The sequence below is a fragment of the Rhopalosiphum maidis genome, chromosome 1, assembly GCF_003676215.2.
Source record: "Rhopalosiphum maidis isolate BTI-1 chromosome 1, ASM367621v3, whole genome shotgun sequence".
In the NCBI taxonomy this organism is placed as follows: Eukaryota; Metazoa; Arthropoda; class Insecta; order Hemiptera; family Aphididae; genus Rhopalosiphum; species Rhopalosiphum maidis.
The window spans coordinates 58,494,167-58,515,328 of NC_040877.1; the positions used below are offsets into that span (position 1 = coordinate 58,494,167).

Consider the following 21,162-nt stretch of genomic DNA (forward strand, 5'->3'; position numbering starts at 1 on the left):
CAACTAAATCCAATGTGCTACAGAAAAAAAACACATCATTGTAAAATTAATACATTTATCGCTCCGCTCAAAATCTGAAATACGAACATTTTGTTAACATTTTAAGATTATTCTTAAAATATTGTTTGGTAACCTGGGTAACCAAAAAGTTAGACTGTCTTCACTCAGAACTTCATCGCATTTAATAATTTATCATTAAAATTAAATTAATCACATCTCTAACAATGACCAACACTGCAATGAAGAGGTATATACTCAACACTTGTATCTATAGATAGAACAGAAGAACGATTATCTACTTGACCGCTATTTTTGTTTTAAATTGCACGATATACGTTTAAATTTTAAATACAAAAATGTGTACCCATTCATTACTTAGTAATACAAAGTAATAATAATAATTTATCACGATTTGGGTACTATTTTAAAACTACATACATATATTTTAAGTTCAAGCTTAGTATATAGTATAATTGTATATTAAATAATGGCTATTATTATAAGTTATAAATTATTATTCAGATATTTTATCTTATAAAAAAGAACCTTTAAATAAATTTAATTGTTTCATTGTTTCATTAGTTAAAATGTTAAGAACTTAAAATGTATATGTCTATATATAATATATTATATACTATATTATAAGTACACCAAATTATATTATTAGGTATACTTTATTCACATATAAAATTCTTATGTTTATCGGTATAGGTTAAATCTAAACAAAACATAATCATTGAAATTTCCTGTTTAATAAAATCATTTGCGGTCGTAATTATATTGAGCTAAAAACACGCTACATAAATAATCAGATAAATATTTATGCTTAACTCGGTTTATTTATATTGTCATTCAAAAAGTCAATGCCATACTTATTGTAAAAGGTATTTTCAATAGAATGATTAGAATTTTAATGTTTTACTGAAAATCAAGAGTATATGCACTATAATGAATTATTTAAACAATTTATATTTTAATGAGATATTTAGATAAACAACAAAAATATAAAAGTATTGTATTTACTACTTACACAATTTGTGAATAAATTATAAAAATAGGTATTCTGTGGTATCTATACAAGATAGGTATGATAAACATATATATTACAGATTTATACTATATTTCCGACAATGACTGTCAATGAAATTGATCTATGTTAAAGTTTTAAATTTAAAACCTAATATTTCTTACACAATGCTATGACCTATGGGCATAATAAGGAAATTCTCGAGCTAACTATACTCATCTGTTCAGAGACCAGAATATTTAGAGCAATAAAATTTAAATCTAATTAATATTAACAAAAACATATATAGTAGTAACTAGTAATATTATAAGTATAACACTATATTTATAGATTAAAATAATTTTACAAATTGAAAAATACCAGAATGTGGACCATTTGGTAATATAATAATATTAAGAGTTAATCAAAAGTAATACATAATTTCACTATTTAAAATTAATAATTTACTAAGAAATCTAACAATCAATAATGTTGACACATAAAGGTAGTTTTTATGTATTTTCAAAATAATCGAGAAAAACGATCAAAATTTTTTTAAATTTTTTAAGAAAAACCAGTTTTTGAGAAAATTAATTTTTTTTTGTAACTCAAATACATAAATAACCATGTTTATAAATTGGAACTTGATATTTTTACCAATTGTTTATGTATATTAAATACATAATAAAGTATAAACACATAAACAACCTATTTATAGACGTTTAAAATTTTCATTGCTTTTATAAATGTCGATAAATAAATTATCCCAAGTCAAAATGCTTGAAAAATTTTAACGAAATTCATAAAATTTCGGAAATGATCAAATTATTTAGTAGTTAGAAATTCATAAAAGTTCAACTAATTTATATCAAAGGTTTAAAAATGTCATAAAAAGATTCTTCATACATTTTTCTACCTATAACAAAAAAAAAAAATTCAACGAAAAATCGTATATTTTTTTATGAGCGTTTGAAATTCTAACCTTTACGACATTGGGTCTTTGCCAGTAAAGTACTAAATCTTCTTAAACGATTTTTGATATTTTGATGTATTATTAAAAACGAATAACCGTAGATACTTTAAAATTTAAATATTCACCAAATAGTTATATAATTATCTAAATTATATATTATATTATAACTACATATAAATATATAATTATATATAACCATTTCTATTCACATGATAAAATTTTCAAAATATTTCAACACTTTTTGAGTTAGGTATCATAGAGTTAGACATTAATGTATTTTATAGACATTTTAAATTAAAATTTTTTTAATTAGATATTTAAACTAAAATCATCAATAATAGTTATTTTTAATAATTTTAAACTATAATTCGTGGAGTCTTGAAACTTTTATTTATATATATACTCAAACATCCTTTTTTAGAATTTGATTGGCCAATTATAAATGTTTACAAAATATTTTTATCATATTATGCTTATTATTTATTCAAATTAAATATCAAGTTTACTGTTAATTTTATATTCGTTAAGGGGTCAAAGGATTCATCGTTAATATAAAAAAAAAATATTCAGTAGGTATAATTATAATAATATTTTTTTGTTAAATATAAATTAAATAGTATAATTCTGTAAACTAATAGTTCTAATATTTAACACACATACATATATATAGTGTTACAAAAACTCGCAGTTATTTAACTGTAACTAATCATTATTAATGTCTTAATATTATAATAATAATAGAATATAATAATTATAATAAATCATATTAACCATATAGAATTTTTTTTAATAATACTATTAAATTAATATTAAGTACACGTATGTTCAAATTGTTTATCTTTATTTTCGTTAAAAAATATATACTCAGAAGGATTACATTCCTTGTAAATAAATGTTAACATTCATGTGAGTACACCACATAATGTATAAATGCGATACATATGCTTTTGCTTGGGCTTTATTATTATCAATCAGTTATGAGTTAGACTAGTTAGAACCAAGGTTGTATACTTATATACTAGTGTATAGTATAACAAATAACAATATATAGCATATATAATAATTAATATAATTTTGAAATACTTTTACAATATTCAATGATTCATTAAAAAAAAAAAAAAATAGTTCAATATAATAAAATAAAGCATCAAACCATTAACTTTATCTATCGTATTTATCAATTATACTAGAACGTAACATATTGTAAAACATAATTCATTCTACCAAAACTAATCAATTTTGAACGGCTGTAAAGAGAATGTTCGAGTTATTGCTGAATACCGACATCATTAATAATATGTCTATAATATTGAAAAAAAATTTAAATTTAAATAAATATAACTAAAACTATGTCAATAGCCATACGATAACCAATAACCACGATATATTTAAATTGTTTGTAGTTATTAGGTAATTACTAACTAAACTATGTTATTGATGAATAAAAATAATTTCAAATCGATACCTATATGTACTTAGTATGCATAAGATGTAGGTATAAGAATAAACGTTAAATATATTTCTATAATTTATTATGACGTATTGTAAATTGTGTTTACGTGTGTATCTGACGTTAGTTGTTGGAGTACACTCTAAATAATCAGTACCTATATAAACATATACTAACTGTTAATATCATAATAAACAATTTTTAAAAATCCATTGGTATTTGGTAAATAATACGTAATATGTGTATAAAAAAATGTATAGCACATTTATGTAATTATGTATAATAATTAATTGTGTACAATATGATTATGATGTAAACGAGATACTTAGATATTTAATCCAAGTCATATATATATTGTGTGTATAATATATATACAGCCTATACAGGACAAGAGTTGGGGCTATCACCTCCTTCAAAAAGTTATACAAAATGTTTTTTTTACTTACACAATAACTATATTATAACTTTAGTATGCATTTTAAATAAATTAATTTATAAATTCAATTGATACACGCGAGTGATATATTTGACTGTGTACATAATAAATTATAACTACATTCAGGGCCGTGCTCAGAAAATGTGTGTGGGGGTGGGGAGGGGGGTTAAAGTAAAATTGAAGGAGCTTGACTTTTAGCTAACTTGACCATTTGTTGTTTTTTTTTTTTAGTTAACAACAAATTCAATTTATAAATTTAAATATTATATAGCTATAGCTATAATTATAATTATAGGTACTATGTATACTAATATATAGGGCTCGGAAGTGATGCATGTTGCATTTTTTTTGGAACTTTTTAGACGATTCTCTTCTGGCCACAAATTTGTTTCATTAGCATGTGAATCTAAACAACTAATTTTTATTTTGTATTTTTTTGCATTTTTTTTTTTTTGGTGTTTATTTACTTTTTAAGTCATTTTTTGATATTTTTAGGTCATTTTCTCACATTTTTAGTCATTTTTACTGATTTCACAGTTAACTTCTTATAGTTTCTTGTCAACCATTATTCCGATAACTTACTTAAAACTTTAAAAGATTACAGTCATCGTTTTCCTGTTGTAGTGAATATTATAGTCAGTTACTGCTCGTCTACGTCTATTATGTTTGTAATTTTTTTATTTAATTTTTAAGGAAATTTTTGTCATATTTTGAGTAATTTGTAAGCTTTGATAAATGTTTATAGAATTTTATAGTAAAATAGAGTGCAATTTAAAAAAATATATATTTTAATTAATTTAAAACAAATATTTGTAATTTTTTTAGGTCATTTTTTAATATTTTTAAGGTCATCAACTTCTGAACCGTCCTACTAATATACAATATATGGTCTATACGTCTGGTCTAACTGCTAGATGAGTAAGGAAGCTTGTAACATACTCGATGTAGGAAGCATTTAACGATAAAATATGAATTGGGAAATTTTATGGTAAAATAATTCGACAAGTACATTATAAAGATGCATTATTTCTTTTATAATTAAAAATAAAAATAATACGGTCAATGATGGGGAGGTTTAACCCCATGACCCTCTCCCCACTACGTGAGCACGCCCCTAACTACATTAAATACCTAACTATACATTACAATGTCATACTCCTAATTTATTACTGTTGAGAGCTGTATTACATTTGTAAAATTACCCTAAATAATTGAATAAATACTATCTATTATTTGAAAAAAATGAGGAAATAATTAAAATATATTTGCACTTTAAATATCCAGATAAATTTCAAACACTATTACACTATTTCATATATTACACTATTAAACTTACTTATTTAAATTTAATGTTTGAATGAATCTTTTAAAATTTGTAGGTTGTAGCCATTTTAGTTTATTAAGTATTTCATACTCCATATACATAGTTTGTACAAAGCTCATAGATTTACGATTTTCGATATAAACTGAACACGGATACTTATGGATATTATTCAATATGTTATATAATCGAGTTTTGCAGAATTGATTTCTAGATGAGTTACTAAGTAATGCAACGCATATGCTCTTAAGAAGGGTTGGTGTAAATAATTGATGTGACATAAAAACTTTAAATCTGTACTTAAATAATTAATTTTTTTACTACCCATGTGAATAGAAATTTTGCTGAGAGCAGTGAGTACAATTTTTTGCATATCAAAAATAAATTAGTAGGTGGTAATATTTTTGTTTGTTGTATATATTTTCTCAAAATAGATACTATATATAATAACATTATATTGCATGTGTACTTATATACAATTACGTAAATTCGAACATAATAGTTAGGTATACTTTTTTTAATTTATCAACATACATAAAAAAAATGTATCATAAATATTAATGTGTCTATTAGCATTTTTAGAATAAATAATCAACTTATCTTTGTAATATAAATAAATAAGTTAGAGAATATGTTTGTTGTATAACATTAAAATCATAACTTTACTGATTTTAGTAATAGTAATACCTAATAATTAATAAGTATATTACTATTTATGCTAAGAAATAATAATTAATAATAATGAAACCTATAATGTTCAAATTTTTAGTGATTGTAACGCGGTATATCTAAAAAATTCTAAATTTCTGATAATAACTGTACTTTTATTTTACATTAACATTTTTCCCGCATTTTATGCGTGTGTGTGTGTACATATGTCATATAGGTATATTATATATACATAAAACATTTACATTATACAATATACATATATATTTATATCTATTACGTATAGATATTTACAGTAAACAGTTAGGTTATTACACGATAACTTTCCAGACTATACTAATCGAATTTTACGACTGTTAAAGATGAAGTGTTTGAACATTAAAAAAACAGCGTATTTTCTATGTGATTAAAATCAAACCACGAAATTACAATACTCAATAGTGCATTATATATAATATACTAATATAATCATAATAATATTATATCTGTTGGAATTATTTACGTTTAAATATAATTATAATTTATAATTTATAATTTATGCAATATAACTGAATGTGAGACGTTAAATAATCTACGAAAACCGTTGGCAGGATATTAGAGTATATATATTTATATGGTTATTATAATAATCAACTGAAGTTACCTATACAAGAGTGAGAGCTGAGAGGGGTGAGAGTGATGACACCCTGGAATTTTTGTGGAGATAATTATGACACTTTTCATTTACAGTACATTATGCTATTATTATATAGTCGTTACCCGCGGGCACCGAGTTTTCCAAATTTCACAAAAATATCCATGTAGGTACAATAGTTGCATACATTTAAATTTAAAAACGATTTTAATTAATAATTATTTCACTATTTATGCAAAGCATATTATATTGGCTGTAGACTGTAGGGTGTAAGTGTAAATTATAATTTATAAGTGTTATATTATAATGACGGCGTCCTTAAAGAAATTCTATTTTTTTTTCTATAGCCATACCACTCATACCACTGCTGTCATCGATAATATTATATTACGAAATAAAGGCGCGGCTTACTTTGCAGGGAGGCGTGAGAAAAGTGCCGCTCAAGCTTGTAACTGGCGCTCGTCGTCCGGTCTCGGTCAGACATCCGTCCGATTTGGAGTCTGGACAAGAGGACGCCGGGGCAACTTGGTGATCGGTCGTGGGTCCGTCGCCGTGATGAGGCCTTTTCAGCTGCAGGTCAGGCACGGATGCTGTCTTCTCAAGTTGCTGTAGTTGAACAACGGCCCGATATGCGTTCGGGGACGACGGTGTTGACCTGCAGGCCACCACGGCGGGCGGTACGAGCCCGTCTAGAGCGGCCAACCGGTCACACATATTGCGCGCAACCGGCAGCCGCAGCAATGAGTCACGAGTGAGTAAGTCAGTAACGGCGACAAGCGGGACACAGGCACATAGCCACAGAGAACGGAGGCGATCCCTGTGCGCCACCGACAACTTTGACAGTGTGACCACAGTCGTTGCACAACATAGGTACGCATGTTTAATCGTATCGTTACAATATAATAACGACACGAGTAAACACGATAATTTATCTCGCTTCCCTCCAACGACACCAACCTTACCTAACGGCACATTTTTGACACTTTTCCGATTAAAATTGAGACTATGCGTGTGCAGAAACCGTTTTTATAAATACTCGGTGAACTGAAATAGTTTTAAATGCAAATCGCTGTTGATTCGTTAGTCGATCTTTTGGTAGCGGGTCACACTGCGGTCCATGACTCCTCCCTCGGTTCGATCCCGCGCCCGTTTTACGACGACTAGACGCAACGAGTCGTGTTCGACCCCCTTATTGCGCTGGGTCGACCCTTATATTGTACATCTGGTTATGCGTATGCGGTTTCGCAATACACACGCGATTTAAACTCTATAGAGAGCAACTATTTAAAATAATATGCTAATATATATAAGGTCCACTGTAGCGCCAAAATAGCTTACTATTATATAACTATATCGTTTTAGGGAAATAATTTCCCTAAAAGGATATACAATTATTGTATTTACGTGCACGCTAGCCGGTATAAAATATTTACATAATTCCAGTGTCAAAACAGTTTTATCTAGAGACCGATCCTGTTTTAAGATATTATATTCCATGTTTAGTAATATTATGTTTTCTATAATTAAACAGAATTTGATTTTTTTTATGGGTAAATTTGTTCTGGCTTTATGAATTTATACACCAATATATAGTGACCTCATCGTGTAATTTATGTGATATATAAATGTATAATATAGACATGGGTGTAACTAGGATTTAATAATTACAGGGGCTAGACTGCTAGGGTCTTAGAAAACCAAAGCTAAAAATAACTTAAAGGCTAATTGAGATTAAATATTAAATCCTTATAAGGGGGCTAAGCCCCCCTAGTTACGCCGATGAATATAGACAATAAGATGATTAATGATCACTATAATATTATACTAAAAATACTTTCTGGAACGTGTATATTATATACTGCAGGCATTACTTAAGTATTATACATAAGGTAACATGATGTATTATTACTATTATTACATAAAATATATCATACACCTACCAATATGATATGATGTGGTGAGCAAAAATCTATACTAGGTATAGTCTATAGAAGTCACATTGTTATCACAATGATACGTGTGAAGTTTACTATAGATTTATATAGAATTGTCTATTTACTTTTCTAAACGCCAGGTAGAGTGAAGTTGAAAAAATATCTAACATCACAACTGTGACTACTTTGTGATATCCAAATGTAACTTCTGTATGTGATGTATATACCTTATACCTACTGGCTACTGTAAATATATTTCCTATAGTACTTAAACAGGTTTATCACAAGGATATAAGATAGTAATTTCTCAATATTATCATACAAATGAACATCACGTTGACATTTTAATCCAGTTCACACCAGAGGTGGATTTTTTAAGTATTTTTTCCACGTTTAAGACCATAACTGTGAAGAAGGTCCAGGGGTCGAGCCCCCCAACATTTTTTTCAGTTACGGCCTTGTCAATGTTGCAGGATATGTATTAGGTCAGGGCTGGGCAAGATACCTAAAAAAAAATATCTAAATATAAGATACAAAATACATTTATAACTAATATCTAATTACAAGATACAAGATACTTAATATATTTATTTATTATTATTAATTTCTTAATTTACCTTGGATACAATTTTCTCACATTAAATTTTATCATACATCATTTATATTATATTATAGCTTATAAATGTATAATAATACGGTATGTATTGATCATTACCAATATAATTTAAAATTACATTTGATACGCTTAGAATAATAATACTAATAATAGACAAACGAAATAATAGGTAAAAAGATTTACAGTCTATAAAAAATATACAAAATATTGCTGATATAATATTATCGTCAGACACCAAAGTTACTTTAATCTAATCTTAAAACATATTATTACTTATTGGGCAATTAGGAAAACTGATATATAAATGAAATACGAAACTTTTTTTTTGAATGTATCTAGTATCTTATTAATCATAAAAAGATACTAGATACAAGTCAATAAAGTATTAAATAGCCAATAGAAGATACATTCAAATTATGTATCTCGATACAAGATACAATTGTGTCTAAGATACGTATCTTAAATACTAGTATCTAAGATATATATTATATACTATATATATAATATACCTGTGTATATAAACAATTATCTAATACTTTTATACTGTACCTAAATATCTCTCCATTATAAATAATAAATTTTTGTTATACGGTTGTGTATAATAAGCTATTAGCTAGGAAACTTACAGAAAATAAAAGTATTATACTATTGTATAAATAAGGGACAAAAATACTTTATAACTAAATAAAATATACAAATATAAACAGATTAAAAACAATTTTTTTTTTATTTAAAACAAAAGCTAAATAAACAGAATAATCAGACATTTTAACATAAATAACACATTTTTTTAGTTAACATACCTGTATGTATAAAACTATGGTTTTTTATACAATCAAATGATTTAATAAAACAGGTTATTTTATTAACTTTTTAAAAACTTGTTAAGTAACTAATTGTTCATTTTATAATTATTAAATAAATAAATAAAGTTATGAAAACAAATTATACTTACATAAAAGAAATGTATAACAAAATACACATATTGCAAATTGAAGTCTATTCTAGGAATAATAAAAATAATAATAATCCACGTATATATATATATATACATATAAGTATTGCATACAAATATCAAAATAGTTATACGCCACAGATAAGGTAAAGGTTTAATTACATTTTAAATATTATATAATAATTATAAAATAAAGTAATTTATTAATTATTTTATAATATGTGTGTAACCACAGCTTTTGATTCAAAAGTTGGAATAAAAAAAATATATTTTTTATTTGATATAATTTAATATCAAACCAGTGGCGTCATTTTGGGGGGGGGGGAAATTTAGTTATTTCCCCTAGTCTAACATTTACAATTTTACATCAACCTTAAGTCGGCACATTTAAAAATTATAATAAGTCTTATTTTTAACTATACTAAAGGCCATTGTTATAAATCATAATATTGAATATTGATATTTTTTATGTAAAGATTCATTGTTAATTTTTTTGTTGTATTTTTTAAAGAAGTATAACATATTATTAATCAAGATGTTTAGTATTTACATTATGTGACTATAAATACTGCTAACTTGTAAATCTGCAGTATTAAAAGGTACCTATTACCTATTTATTATTTATTTACACATTACTCAATTATTCTATATTTGATTTTATAATTCTAATAAACATTTGACAAAATTGTTTATATTTAATACTTCAAAATCCTGTGTGTTCCGTTCATATACCTGAAAATTTACCCTACCCCCCTCCTCATCAACTATGGCACTATTCTATGTGAACTGAATGGAAAAAATGTTGAGTCGGCAATCGGCAAATCAATTAGTAGTTGCCTTAGTCAAACAAAAACTGAAATGACGCCACTGTCTCAAACTGAACACAAATATTCATTAATTAGTAATTACATAAAAACAGCCTATAGTAGTTGAACAAATTGTGTTATTTGACATTTGAAAAAGTTTATTAAATTTACACAATTCTAACATAAATTTCTTGAATGTTCTTTAATCTGATTTACAAAAACTATACTTTAGTTCTATAAAATAAAGTAGTTGTCTTTTGATTTGATCAAACTTATACATTTTTCTGTAATCATGGATTTATAATAGTCAATAGGTATGTTATAAATGTGTTATATTTATAAAAATCATCATTTAGTTGAGTATTTCATTTTTAAAATTGGGATATATATATTTTTTTTACACTTATTTGAAGTTTGAACATATGTTCTATTACACGATTATTTATATCTTGTAATGGGTATACCTAGGTACTTAGATTTTTTTAAACTTTTTTTTAATAAATCGTAGATAATTTTCAAAATTTAAATGAATTAAATGAATCGAAAGGACCGTGGTTTTTTGCAAAATTGGAAAGATGAATTAAACTATGGACAATGGACATTATAACTAATATATTCCCTATGGTTTACCGTACAAATTAGAATAATCATCAACAAATGTTCATAATAATGTATTGGCCAAATCATTGTAAATAAAATAAGTTTCACTGGAAATAAGAAGGGGAGTTTCAGTATAAAAATATATAAAATGGTGGTAGAACTTTTTTTTTTTAATTTTCTTCTTAATACTACTGACCCGGTGTATGGAAGAAATTAGAGAGCCTATAGATAAAAATTATCTAATTATCTAAGCTCTCTAGAAGCAATGATCTGAATTCTATTGCTTTCCAAAATCCAATTTCTTCTAATAATCTCGGTAATCTATACAATTTTGATGGAAACATATATGGTGTACATTTAATAGCATACAACAATTTCAACAACTAATAATGCCATTAAATATGTACCTAACGTCCTCACAAATTATACACAAACTACGATATTAAAATATATATTTACCTGTTTTTCAGTCATGATTTTATAAAATGATAATTTATTAATCTAATGCATATTCGCATGAAATAAAATAACGAACGCGTATTAAAAGAGCACGCATTTAGTGAAAATAGTGGAATTCCAATATTATTTTCATTATTACAGTGTATCCTCCGCCACCCAAGTAAATGTGACGATTTTGACATCTATGTGATTCATTATAGGAATTTTCTAATATAATTATTATTAGATAAAGGATAATAATAAGGATATAGGCGATATAGTTATTAGAAAATAATTGCATACAGTCAATAATCATAATATAGGTATATGCAAGGCCGTACCTGAAAAAAAATTTCGGGGGTCCAACATTTTTTTTGTATATAAACGTTGAAAATGTATAGTCAATAAACTATATTCATCACTAAAATATTTCTACTTTTAAAAATTTCGGGGGGGTCCGGACCCCTGGACCCTCTTTCTAGTTACATATGCCATATGGACTGTTCACTAGATCACACTGCAGCCTGCAGGATCAGCACACATCGTATAACCACGGAACAACTACTTATAATGTTATACTGTTAGCTATATTTTCTAGTGGCATAATTTGCATAGTAGCAATAGTAGCATCATGGATTACTGGAGATCTTAATTTTTAATAATTTATAGTACAGAGTGTATCAAAAGTCTTCATCCGATTACAAATTTATATAGCTCGGCAAACGTTAGCCACTATAGTAAACGACCCATATACTAATGAAAAGATTAGATAACCAAGTTTATTTTAAGTTATCTTTCGATTAGTATATGGGTAATTTCCTTGCGGCTAACAATTGCTGAGCTATATAAATTTGTAATCGGATGAAGACTTTTGAAACACTCTGTATAATGATTATCATAATATATATACCCGTATAAAACCGGTATGGCTGTATAAAGTACTTTGCACTTTGTAGCGTACCTGTGGGCTGCACAGGTATAGCCGTTGCGGGGTAGATGTTGAACAGTAACTTTATTACGACATCTCCAAATAATATCTATTAAACATTTTAGAGATGAAATATTGATATGTGACAAGTTTCGACTATTGTAATGTATTAGCAACATAAAAATGTTACCTATTTCATATGCGTATTCAAAATAAGTAAATACATGGTGATGTTATAATCTTAAATACGAAAACATAATATCTATTAAACTTCTGTATCACTATTCGTATTGTAACGTTTATTTAGTAACTTTAAGTCCTTAACAAAACATCTCTGAATAGTTAACATCACCACATTGCACACCGAGTATCTGCTATGCGTGAATATTATTATATTACAATATGTAGATAGTAGATACGTCGAGAGTAATGATATAACAGATAGGTAGGTATTTAATAACATAAAAATACATATAATGATAATGACAGTTATTGTACTGCTCTGCAGTACTTAAGTCAGAGATATTTGATTTTTTTGTCATGGCGTTTTTATACGTGTGATGGTAAAAGCCAAAAGGTATATAATATATTGTATGCAGAGTACTGCAGACGACCAGTATGATAATAATTTCCTGCGCACACGTAATACATTATGAATTTTGTAATTAAAAATTTAACAAAGCGGTCGCTTGTTGCGTGCACATTTCCATTATAATATTGAGGGTAAACAATGGTGACTGTCCAGTAGACACAGTCTTTCCACACCGGTACACTTAGTCATAAGTCATAACTCATAATAATTTGAGCGAGCGATATAATATTTACACAATAACACGCAAAATAACTACAGCTACTTTGAATAAGTAATACAATCTTAAAGAGCATAAGTATAAAAATTGGAAATATATGTACGTAGTCTATTGGCGGAAAGAGAGTTATTATGTTCGAATATAATTTTCAAGTATATAGGCAGGTAAACTTGCATGTTAAAATTAAAAATTCATATAGGTACTTTTTTTTGTGTTCAGAAACCTATTACACCACAATAATTAATAATATAACGATTGGTAAGGAACAAAAATAATTATTATAGTTATAGCTGATTGTGACTAATTATAATTTATTTAAACCCATATTGATAATTCACACTAGTAATAATGTGAGTGTTATCTATGTATTCTAATTACCAATACTTAGTCCATTTTAAAATAAATACACTATCCATAGTATTTATGCCCCAGAAGCCAGGTGTAATAACTAGAAATAAATGGCAAAACCAATACCCGGTGCCAAAATTACACAATAATTTTTAAAGTTTTTATTAAAATTAAATATTTATAATTATAATGGTCATAGTTTGACTATATAAGGATTAGAAGAATTTTTCCTGTAGTTACAAAATTCAAGATAATAAACTTGGTTTGATTTTGTTTAATTATAAAATTATTGTAATTAAGATGTTAAAGCTAACATATGTTGTGTCCTATAAAAAAAAACAACACATAATCATTTTTTTTTTAATTTCTATGTAAAACGATTAATAAATTGTTTTTACAATAATTGTGGTTATTATTTTTTTTTTTATTTCTATTACTTTTGGTTTTGAAGCAATAAATGGTTTGATTTTTCTATTTTAGGGATGGTTTAGTAAATTGAATCTAGGTACTATACTAGTAGGTACTTTGGGAGGTCAAAAGTAAAAAAATTCACCGTCATTTTAAATATTACCAAGAAAAGCAAAAAAAAATTAATGAAAACGCGACACCAATTTTATCGAAAACATCGATTACATTTTTTTTTTGTAATTTAAAAAATATTAACTGTAGAAACTTGAAATATTATATTTTTATTTAAATTATAATTTTCTATACACAATGATAATTTAAAAAAATGTAATGTTTAGATTCTGAGCGGATCAGGCACGTACACAGCAGGGTGTTTTGGGTGTTCAAACATCCTCCCCCCCAAAAAAAAAATACTTGAGTTTTTATATGGTTATTTACTTATTCAATTTTAATGTTAATTTTGTTATATAAATGTTTGTATTTAAAAAAAGTATTTTAAGTATACCTAATTTTCATAATTATTAGTATATTTATTAAAAATGTTTTACTTTTCAATAACTGATTTTCAAAAACACACCCCAAAACTATTTTCTGCTTACGTCCTTGGAGCCGATAGCAAGGAATGTATTAATTTTACAATGATGTATCACTTTTTGGAGCAATAGAAATGCTTTGATTTTTAATGTTGAGGATGGTTTATTTTAGAAAATCGAATCTAATTGACACTTTTGAGATTCAAAAGTAAAAAATGTTTAATAATTAATATTTTGTCTAATAATTAGGAAAAAAAAATTAAGAAAAAACGGATATTTTTACGATGAACCAGTTTTTAACTAAACTAATTTCTTTATTTTGTTATAATTCAAAAACGAATAAACGTAAAAACTTGAAATGTTCACTAAGTGTTAATACTATCATTTCATATACACGGTATAGACTATACTATAGGTCGGCAACTGGCAGAAGGCAAAACTCTGGACCCTGTCAACACATTGTACTTACTTCATTATGTATAAAGATTTGAAAAAGATTTTTTTCACTGGACCTTATTGATTTATTATTTTAATCTTTAGGACTCCAATAGGAATTATTTGCCGACCCCTGGACTATAGAGTCACCGTCATAACCACGAATCCAAAAAAGCGACGGCAATATAGCAAAAAGATATAATAACTATTAGCTAATGTTTAAAACAGCTAAAGTATATATTATTATTATACGTTAAACGTTTAGTGATACATTAGTCTTTCGAATATTTCTTTCCGTTTATTTTTTTGAATTTATTAAATTCTTATAATGCAGTATCTTGATATATTTTTTTATTAAGTTTTGTCCGCTTATCCTTCCTCACATCTACAGTATGAAACTTCGCCGTTTTTGATACAAAAATTTGCTGTATTTTACGAGTGATTTATTTTTTTAAGAAATTAAATGTTTAATATTTTTAAATGACATATAACTATGAAACTATATTCGAATACGACTAATATACTACATACTATAATACGTTGTGAGTTTGTGACAGTAAACGATCCATGGTTCAAGTGTTTTAACTCACACTGTCGTTGTTGAATATTAAGCTTGTATCCACTATGCAATACACCTATTTATTATTATATCTCGCTCGTCCAGAATAATTGTTAATCCGATAGATAATGTAGCTATAAAACTAATTGTGATTGTCTGAATCTTTATAACATATAATATAAATATATTAGTAAGATAAAGAATTCTAGATAAATAGTAATAATAATAATTTTAATTTTAAAAATTGTAAAATTGTCCTTAAAAATCCACTTTGATTTTTGGAGTTTTTCTCAGTTATTTTAAAAAATGCTGGACATTTTTGTTTTGTTCTTTTTAAAGTGCAAACTTTATTAATTTTGAATTTTCTATCCAAAACTACCTTAAAAGTTTAAAATCAAAATAATATATGATTACTTATCGTACATACAATATTCACAAGAAAACTAAATACATAAGTTACCAAATCTAACCTAGCCTCCCACATAAGTTGATTTTATAGCTATATCTACAAAAAAAAAAAAAAAATAAAAATGTATAGATACGATTTTTTTTATGAGCATATAAAGTTCAAATGTTGACAAAATTAGATATTTAAACTAAGAATAACAATTTACTGACAGTGGCAGAATTGTCAGGTAGAGAAAATATAATAAGCAAAAATAAGAAATTAGTGTTGAAGAACGTCAGAGGACAAAATAAATAACCATACCATCAGCTGCCTGACGCCGTTATATTTGACTATGTCATTATATGTCTATGTAATGACCACAGTCATCGTACCGTTTTATATCCCAGTACACGTATGTCGTATAGCCACGTAGGTAATTTTTTTTATTAAGAATTTAAAAGTGACTTTGTTATTAAACATCATTATCAATATTTTATTACAATAAATTATTTATAGCTATTAAATTGAATTTTACGTGTCTGTTGTATATTTCCATTATATTGTCAATAAATATGTATTTAATATTGTGTATTTATGCCTTTGATTAATTTCCGTATTGATAGTTAAATTTGTTTTAATATTTGTGAATTCTTTAAAGATATATTTTTAAAGATCATTATATAATTCATATTTTAAAACAAGTTTGTTATTATTGCAACATTCTTTGCTTTTTTTTTTTATTAATTTTCATACTGAGTAATTTTTACTCAAAATTCGCTGTTTAATACCAATAATACCTAGATTAGATTTATATTATAATCACGGAACAATATACTCTATTCAGTACCTATAAATTATAATTAAAGTAGGTATTTATAATTCATGCATAAAAACATGTTACCAGTTATACTTTATACTTACATACACAATACATACATGTAACGCCACGGTAATTATTATATAGTGATAATTTTACAAATCCTTGCATATAAGTATAAGAAACGTTAAAACAATTCTTAAAATAGGAAGCTATACACAACACGTATATATTTATAGTCTTTGTTTATCTAATAGGAGAGGTAATTAAAAAAATTTTCGTTTGAAGTACTGAAGAATATTCTGAAAACTTTTTTAGATAAAAAATAGACATCTCATAATAATTTGAAAAATATATGATACGATAAATAAAAGTACGAAAAATATTATTCTTAATCATTTTTATAATGTGCCATTTTCGTCTATAATTACTGAAAAATCAAAAAAAAATCATTTTACCTCTTAATAATTACTAAATATGCTCGTAAAAATAATGTTGAAACATTTAGAGGGATGTTCTCATAAGAAACCTTCCCTTGCACCACTACACTGGCAATAAAAACTAATATGTTTTAAACGTAGATAACTCATTCTATAACATACTCTTTTGAGTTATTAAACTTCAGAGATAAAAAAGAAAATCAATTTGAAAATAAAAATTAATTTTTTACTTTCACTTCCTACTTCAGTGGGTTACAGGTCGTGTTGATATGTTAGAACAAGGGTCATATGACATTCTAATAAATTCCATTCACTCTCTCCAAATATAAATGTAATTAAAATACAAATTTTGGCAATGACTAGTTAAAAGGTTACAAGATAATTTTTTTATAACTTTTAATTTAACTAATTAAAAAAAAAATGTTAAAAATAACTTAGCAATTAAGTTATTTCTATTTATAAATAATTGTAACTTAGCTTATATTATTAAAATTGAAGTTATTTGTAAAAAGTAATTCACAAATTGTTTGTATAAGTATTAAAATTGAATAATATTGTAATCGTAAATACTATTATATAAGTGAAGTAATGACAATATTATTATTGTTGTGGTCACCCAAACTGTTTGGACAAAAATGGTCTATTAATTAAAATAATATTGAATATTATTATAATTTATAATATACCAAAACTAGTAATTTTCTTTTCGATAAAATAAAAATGTATAGGAGTATAGTTAAAGCCTTAAAGGTGAAAAAAGTAACTTTTAACATGAGTTATTATTTTTTTGAAAATGTACAATTTTATTTACTTAAATTAATTAATATTTTAAAATTAACTTAGCTTAATATTATTATTTTCTTTAGGATAACTTAATTTGAACCAGATAATAAATTGGTTAACTTTCCTAGCTATTATGAAATATTGTGTCAATAGCATAACATTTATACCAATAATATCAAGTTATTTGAAAACTCAATAAAATAAACAAAAAAATTTCATGAATTTGTATAATACTTATAAATGCTATAAAACAACTCTTTAAGTATTTTTAACAGTAAATTCTACTTAATTTTATATTCTTTATTCTTACCAATCAATCAGCAATTTTTAATAGAATTTTACCACTACTTTTATCAGTTGAAAAATGTTCTAATGCTTCATTTACTTGATCAAGTTTTAATGTTTCTGATATATTTGGAGTAATAACGCCCATTTTACACATGGTTAATACATCTTTGACAGATTGCCTGGTCAACAAATCGTTTTAATGGTTAAATAAACATTTTTACTCATACATATTAAAAATTTATATAGTTAAGTATTTAATAATTATTACATTCTACCCACATACATGTACCTATATAAACATTATATAAATGGGTGTAATTAGTATTTGTATGATGATTAACTTTACTGTATAAGGCAGACTCTGAACTTTTTCAAAAGAATTTAGATTTGTTTTTGCATAGTATAAAACTTGTTATCTATCCCTCAATATTATTAAATATAAGGTTATTTCTTTTACTTGTTCCAAAACTCTAATTATTTTTAAATATAAAATCAACAATAATAATTAATTAAATATAGTTTAAGGTATGAAAGATTTGAATAATCATTTTGAACTTGATTTGACATTTAAAACAATAAGCTAATATTAGACAAATCATATAAGATGTTTGGTTTCATTAATAGAAATACTCAAAATATTAATAATTTATATTGCTTGAAAACTTTGTATTATTCTCTTATATGTTCTTCCTATGAGATGAGGCTTACGAATTTAGTCACAAAATGTATCAACTTATATCAATGATTTTAAAGTAGTTCATTATAAAAGTATTAAGAGAGTAGCATTTATCACTATTTACCTTTATCTAGAGAAATTAATGATATTTTTTAATGTTTAATTAGTCTTAATTCTTTGTTTCTTAAAACAGCGTTTTTTTAACCTTTTTAGTCTTGTAACCCCTAAAACAAGGTATAAAATATGGTCAATCACTTTGTTATCCCCCTCCTTATCTATGTATAGTATAAATTTGTATAATTTTTAACTAATCAAGGCCATCGTAACTCCCTGCTAGTTGAGAAATGCTGCCTTAGAAGACAATTGTCAGATGTAATATGTTTTATTAAATGAAAATATTGATTATCCATATTTATTGGCACAATTATATATTTGAATTCCTTTATATTTTGCTAGATTTAAAAAATTATTTTATATTTTATATTTTTCGAAAAAATCATATGCTAATTCATTTTTCTCTCATACTTTAAAGTTTAAACATAGTTAATAATATTTAAAAATATTTACTTAAAATATTAATATTACCAATATCTACCTGTATATCCTTACTGAATGTTTACGGTAATTATTTAATGATACACCAATTAAACTAAATGAAGGACGGCGTAGAAGTTCATTAATATTTAACTGTGGTAGTTGTAATGATGCAAAACCTGCAACTATTACTTTACCTTCATGGCCAACACTAAATTAAAAACAGGTCATAATTATTTATTGATATATATTTTATTAAAAATGTATTAAAATAATTATTATTGTACCAATCTAATGCTGATGGAAAAATTTCTCCGCCAACAGCATCAAATACCACATCTACACCTTTGCCATCAGTTTCCTTTAATACTCTTTTGCACAAAGACTCGGGACTTTTAATTTCAAATGAAATAAAAGCTCCTTTATCTCTTACAATAGATGTATTTTTTTCCAAACGACAAGCTCCAATAACCTTAAATTGTTAAATAAGGGTAATCTGTTTTGTTATTTTACAAATTAATAAATAATTATACTTTAGCTTTGCACATGTTTGCAGCTATATCGACTGCAGCTAAACCTAAACCACCAGCAGCTGCTGTCACTAAAATAGTATTATCTTTTTTTAGGTTTCCACGGCGAGCCAATCCTATTAACGCTGTTGCATAACTGTCTCCAATTGACACAGCGGTTTCATAAGACAGTTCTGATGGTATTCCAAAAACATCCTAAATATTAGAGAAATTACAATTTTATACTTAAAATAAATAATAATTACATACTTTTTCATCAACAATACATTCTTCGGCAAATCCACCCATGATTTCTTTGTTTAAAACTAACACTCGATCACCTACTGATATATCTTCTTCTTCATCATCGGCATTTGTTGCTTTGGATTCAATTACTTCTCCAACAATCTCAAAACCGGGAACATATGGCAAAAGTGGTTTGATTTCAGACAACCCAGAGCAAATTAAAGCATCAGACATGTTTACAGCACAATACTTTACAGAAATCCGGAGCTAAATATACAATTATTTAATTAGAAAATATAAAAATTTAAAATCTTTGTTATATTTACTTGGCCTTCTTTGAGTTTATCTGCTATTTTAAAATCTTCAAGAACCAATGGTTCTTTAGTAGTTTTTAAAACAGCAGCTTTTGTAAATTTTGAACGAACATTTCGCATTTCATGGTTTACATGAATGTTATGAATAATACGAGTAATATATTTCATTTTATAAATGTATATTGGTATAGGTATTACAATTTACAACTAATAATTAAATAATTTTATAAATAAAAATATTATTATTACAAAATTTATATTTATACGATGAGGTATCAACTGCTACTTATCAATCGTAATTTATCATGA

General features: G+C 25.8%; 2 protein-coding genes across 2 annotated transcripts in view; both read right to left on the reverse strand.

Annotated features, from left to right (window-relative positions):
• LOC113554673 (protein FAM107B) overlaps positions 1 to 7,270 on the reverse strand; it is a 28,686-nt gene extending 21,416 nt beyond the window's left edge. Inside the window, exon 1 of the mRNA XM_026958627.1 lies at positions 6,901 to 7,270. Within this exon, the coding sequence (XP_026814428.1) occupies positions 6,901 to 7,203 (303 nt within the window). The 5' untranslated portion in view covers positions 7,204 to 7,270. The remainder of the gene's footprint in view (positions 1 to 6,900) is intronic.
• Positions 7,271 to 18,559: 11,289 nt separating this feature from the next.
• Positions 18,560 to 21,125, reverse strand: LOC113548969 (quinone oxidoreductase-like protein 2 homolog). The gene is made up of 6 exons (XM_026950086.1): positions 20,866 to 21,125; positions 20,564 to 20,806; positions 20,318 to 20,509; positions 20,072 to 20,256; positions 19,846 to 19,995; positions 18,560 to 18,753 (listed from the first exon to the last, which is right to left on the reverse strand). Exons 1-6 carry the CDS (start codon positions 21,019 to 21,021, stop codon positions 18,600 to 18,602), a joined length of 1,080 nt encoding a protein of 359 aa, XP_026805887.1. The 5' UTR covers positions 21,022 to 21,125; the 3' UTR covers positions 18,560 to 18,599.
• Between the last annotated feature and the right edge of the window lie 37 nt (positions 21,126 to 21,162).

Bases quoted from the DNA above. Each gene is read 5' to 3' on its own strand.
- LOC113548969 (XM_026950086.1), bottom strand. From the start codon at position 21,021: ATGAAATATATTACTCGTATTATTCATAACATTCATGTAAACCATGAA. The intron at 20,510-20,563 runs GTATGTAATTAT...TCTAATATTTAG, and splicing joins AATGTATTGTTGATGAAAAA to GATGTTTTTGGAATACCATC. The intron at 19,996-20,071 runs GTACAATAATAA...TTTTTAATTTAG, and splicing joins TTTCCATCAGCATTAGATTG to TGTTGGCCATGAAGGTAAAG.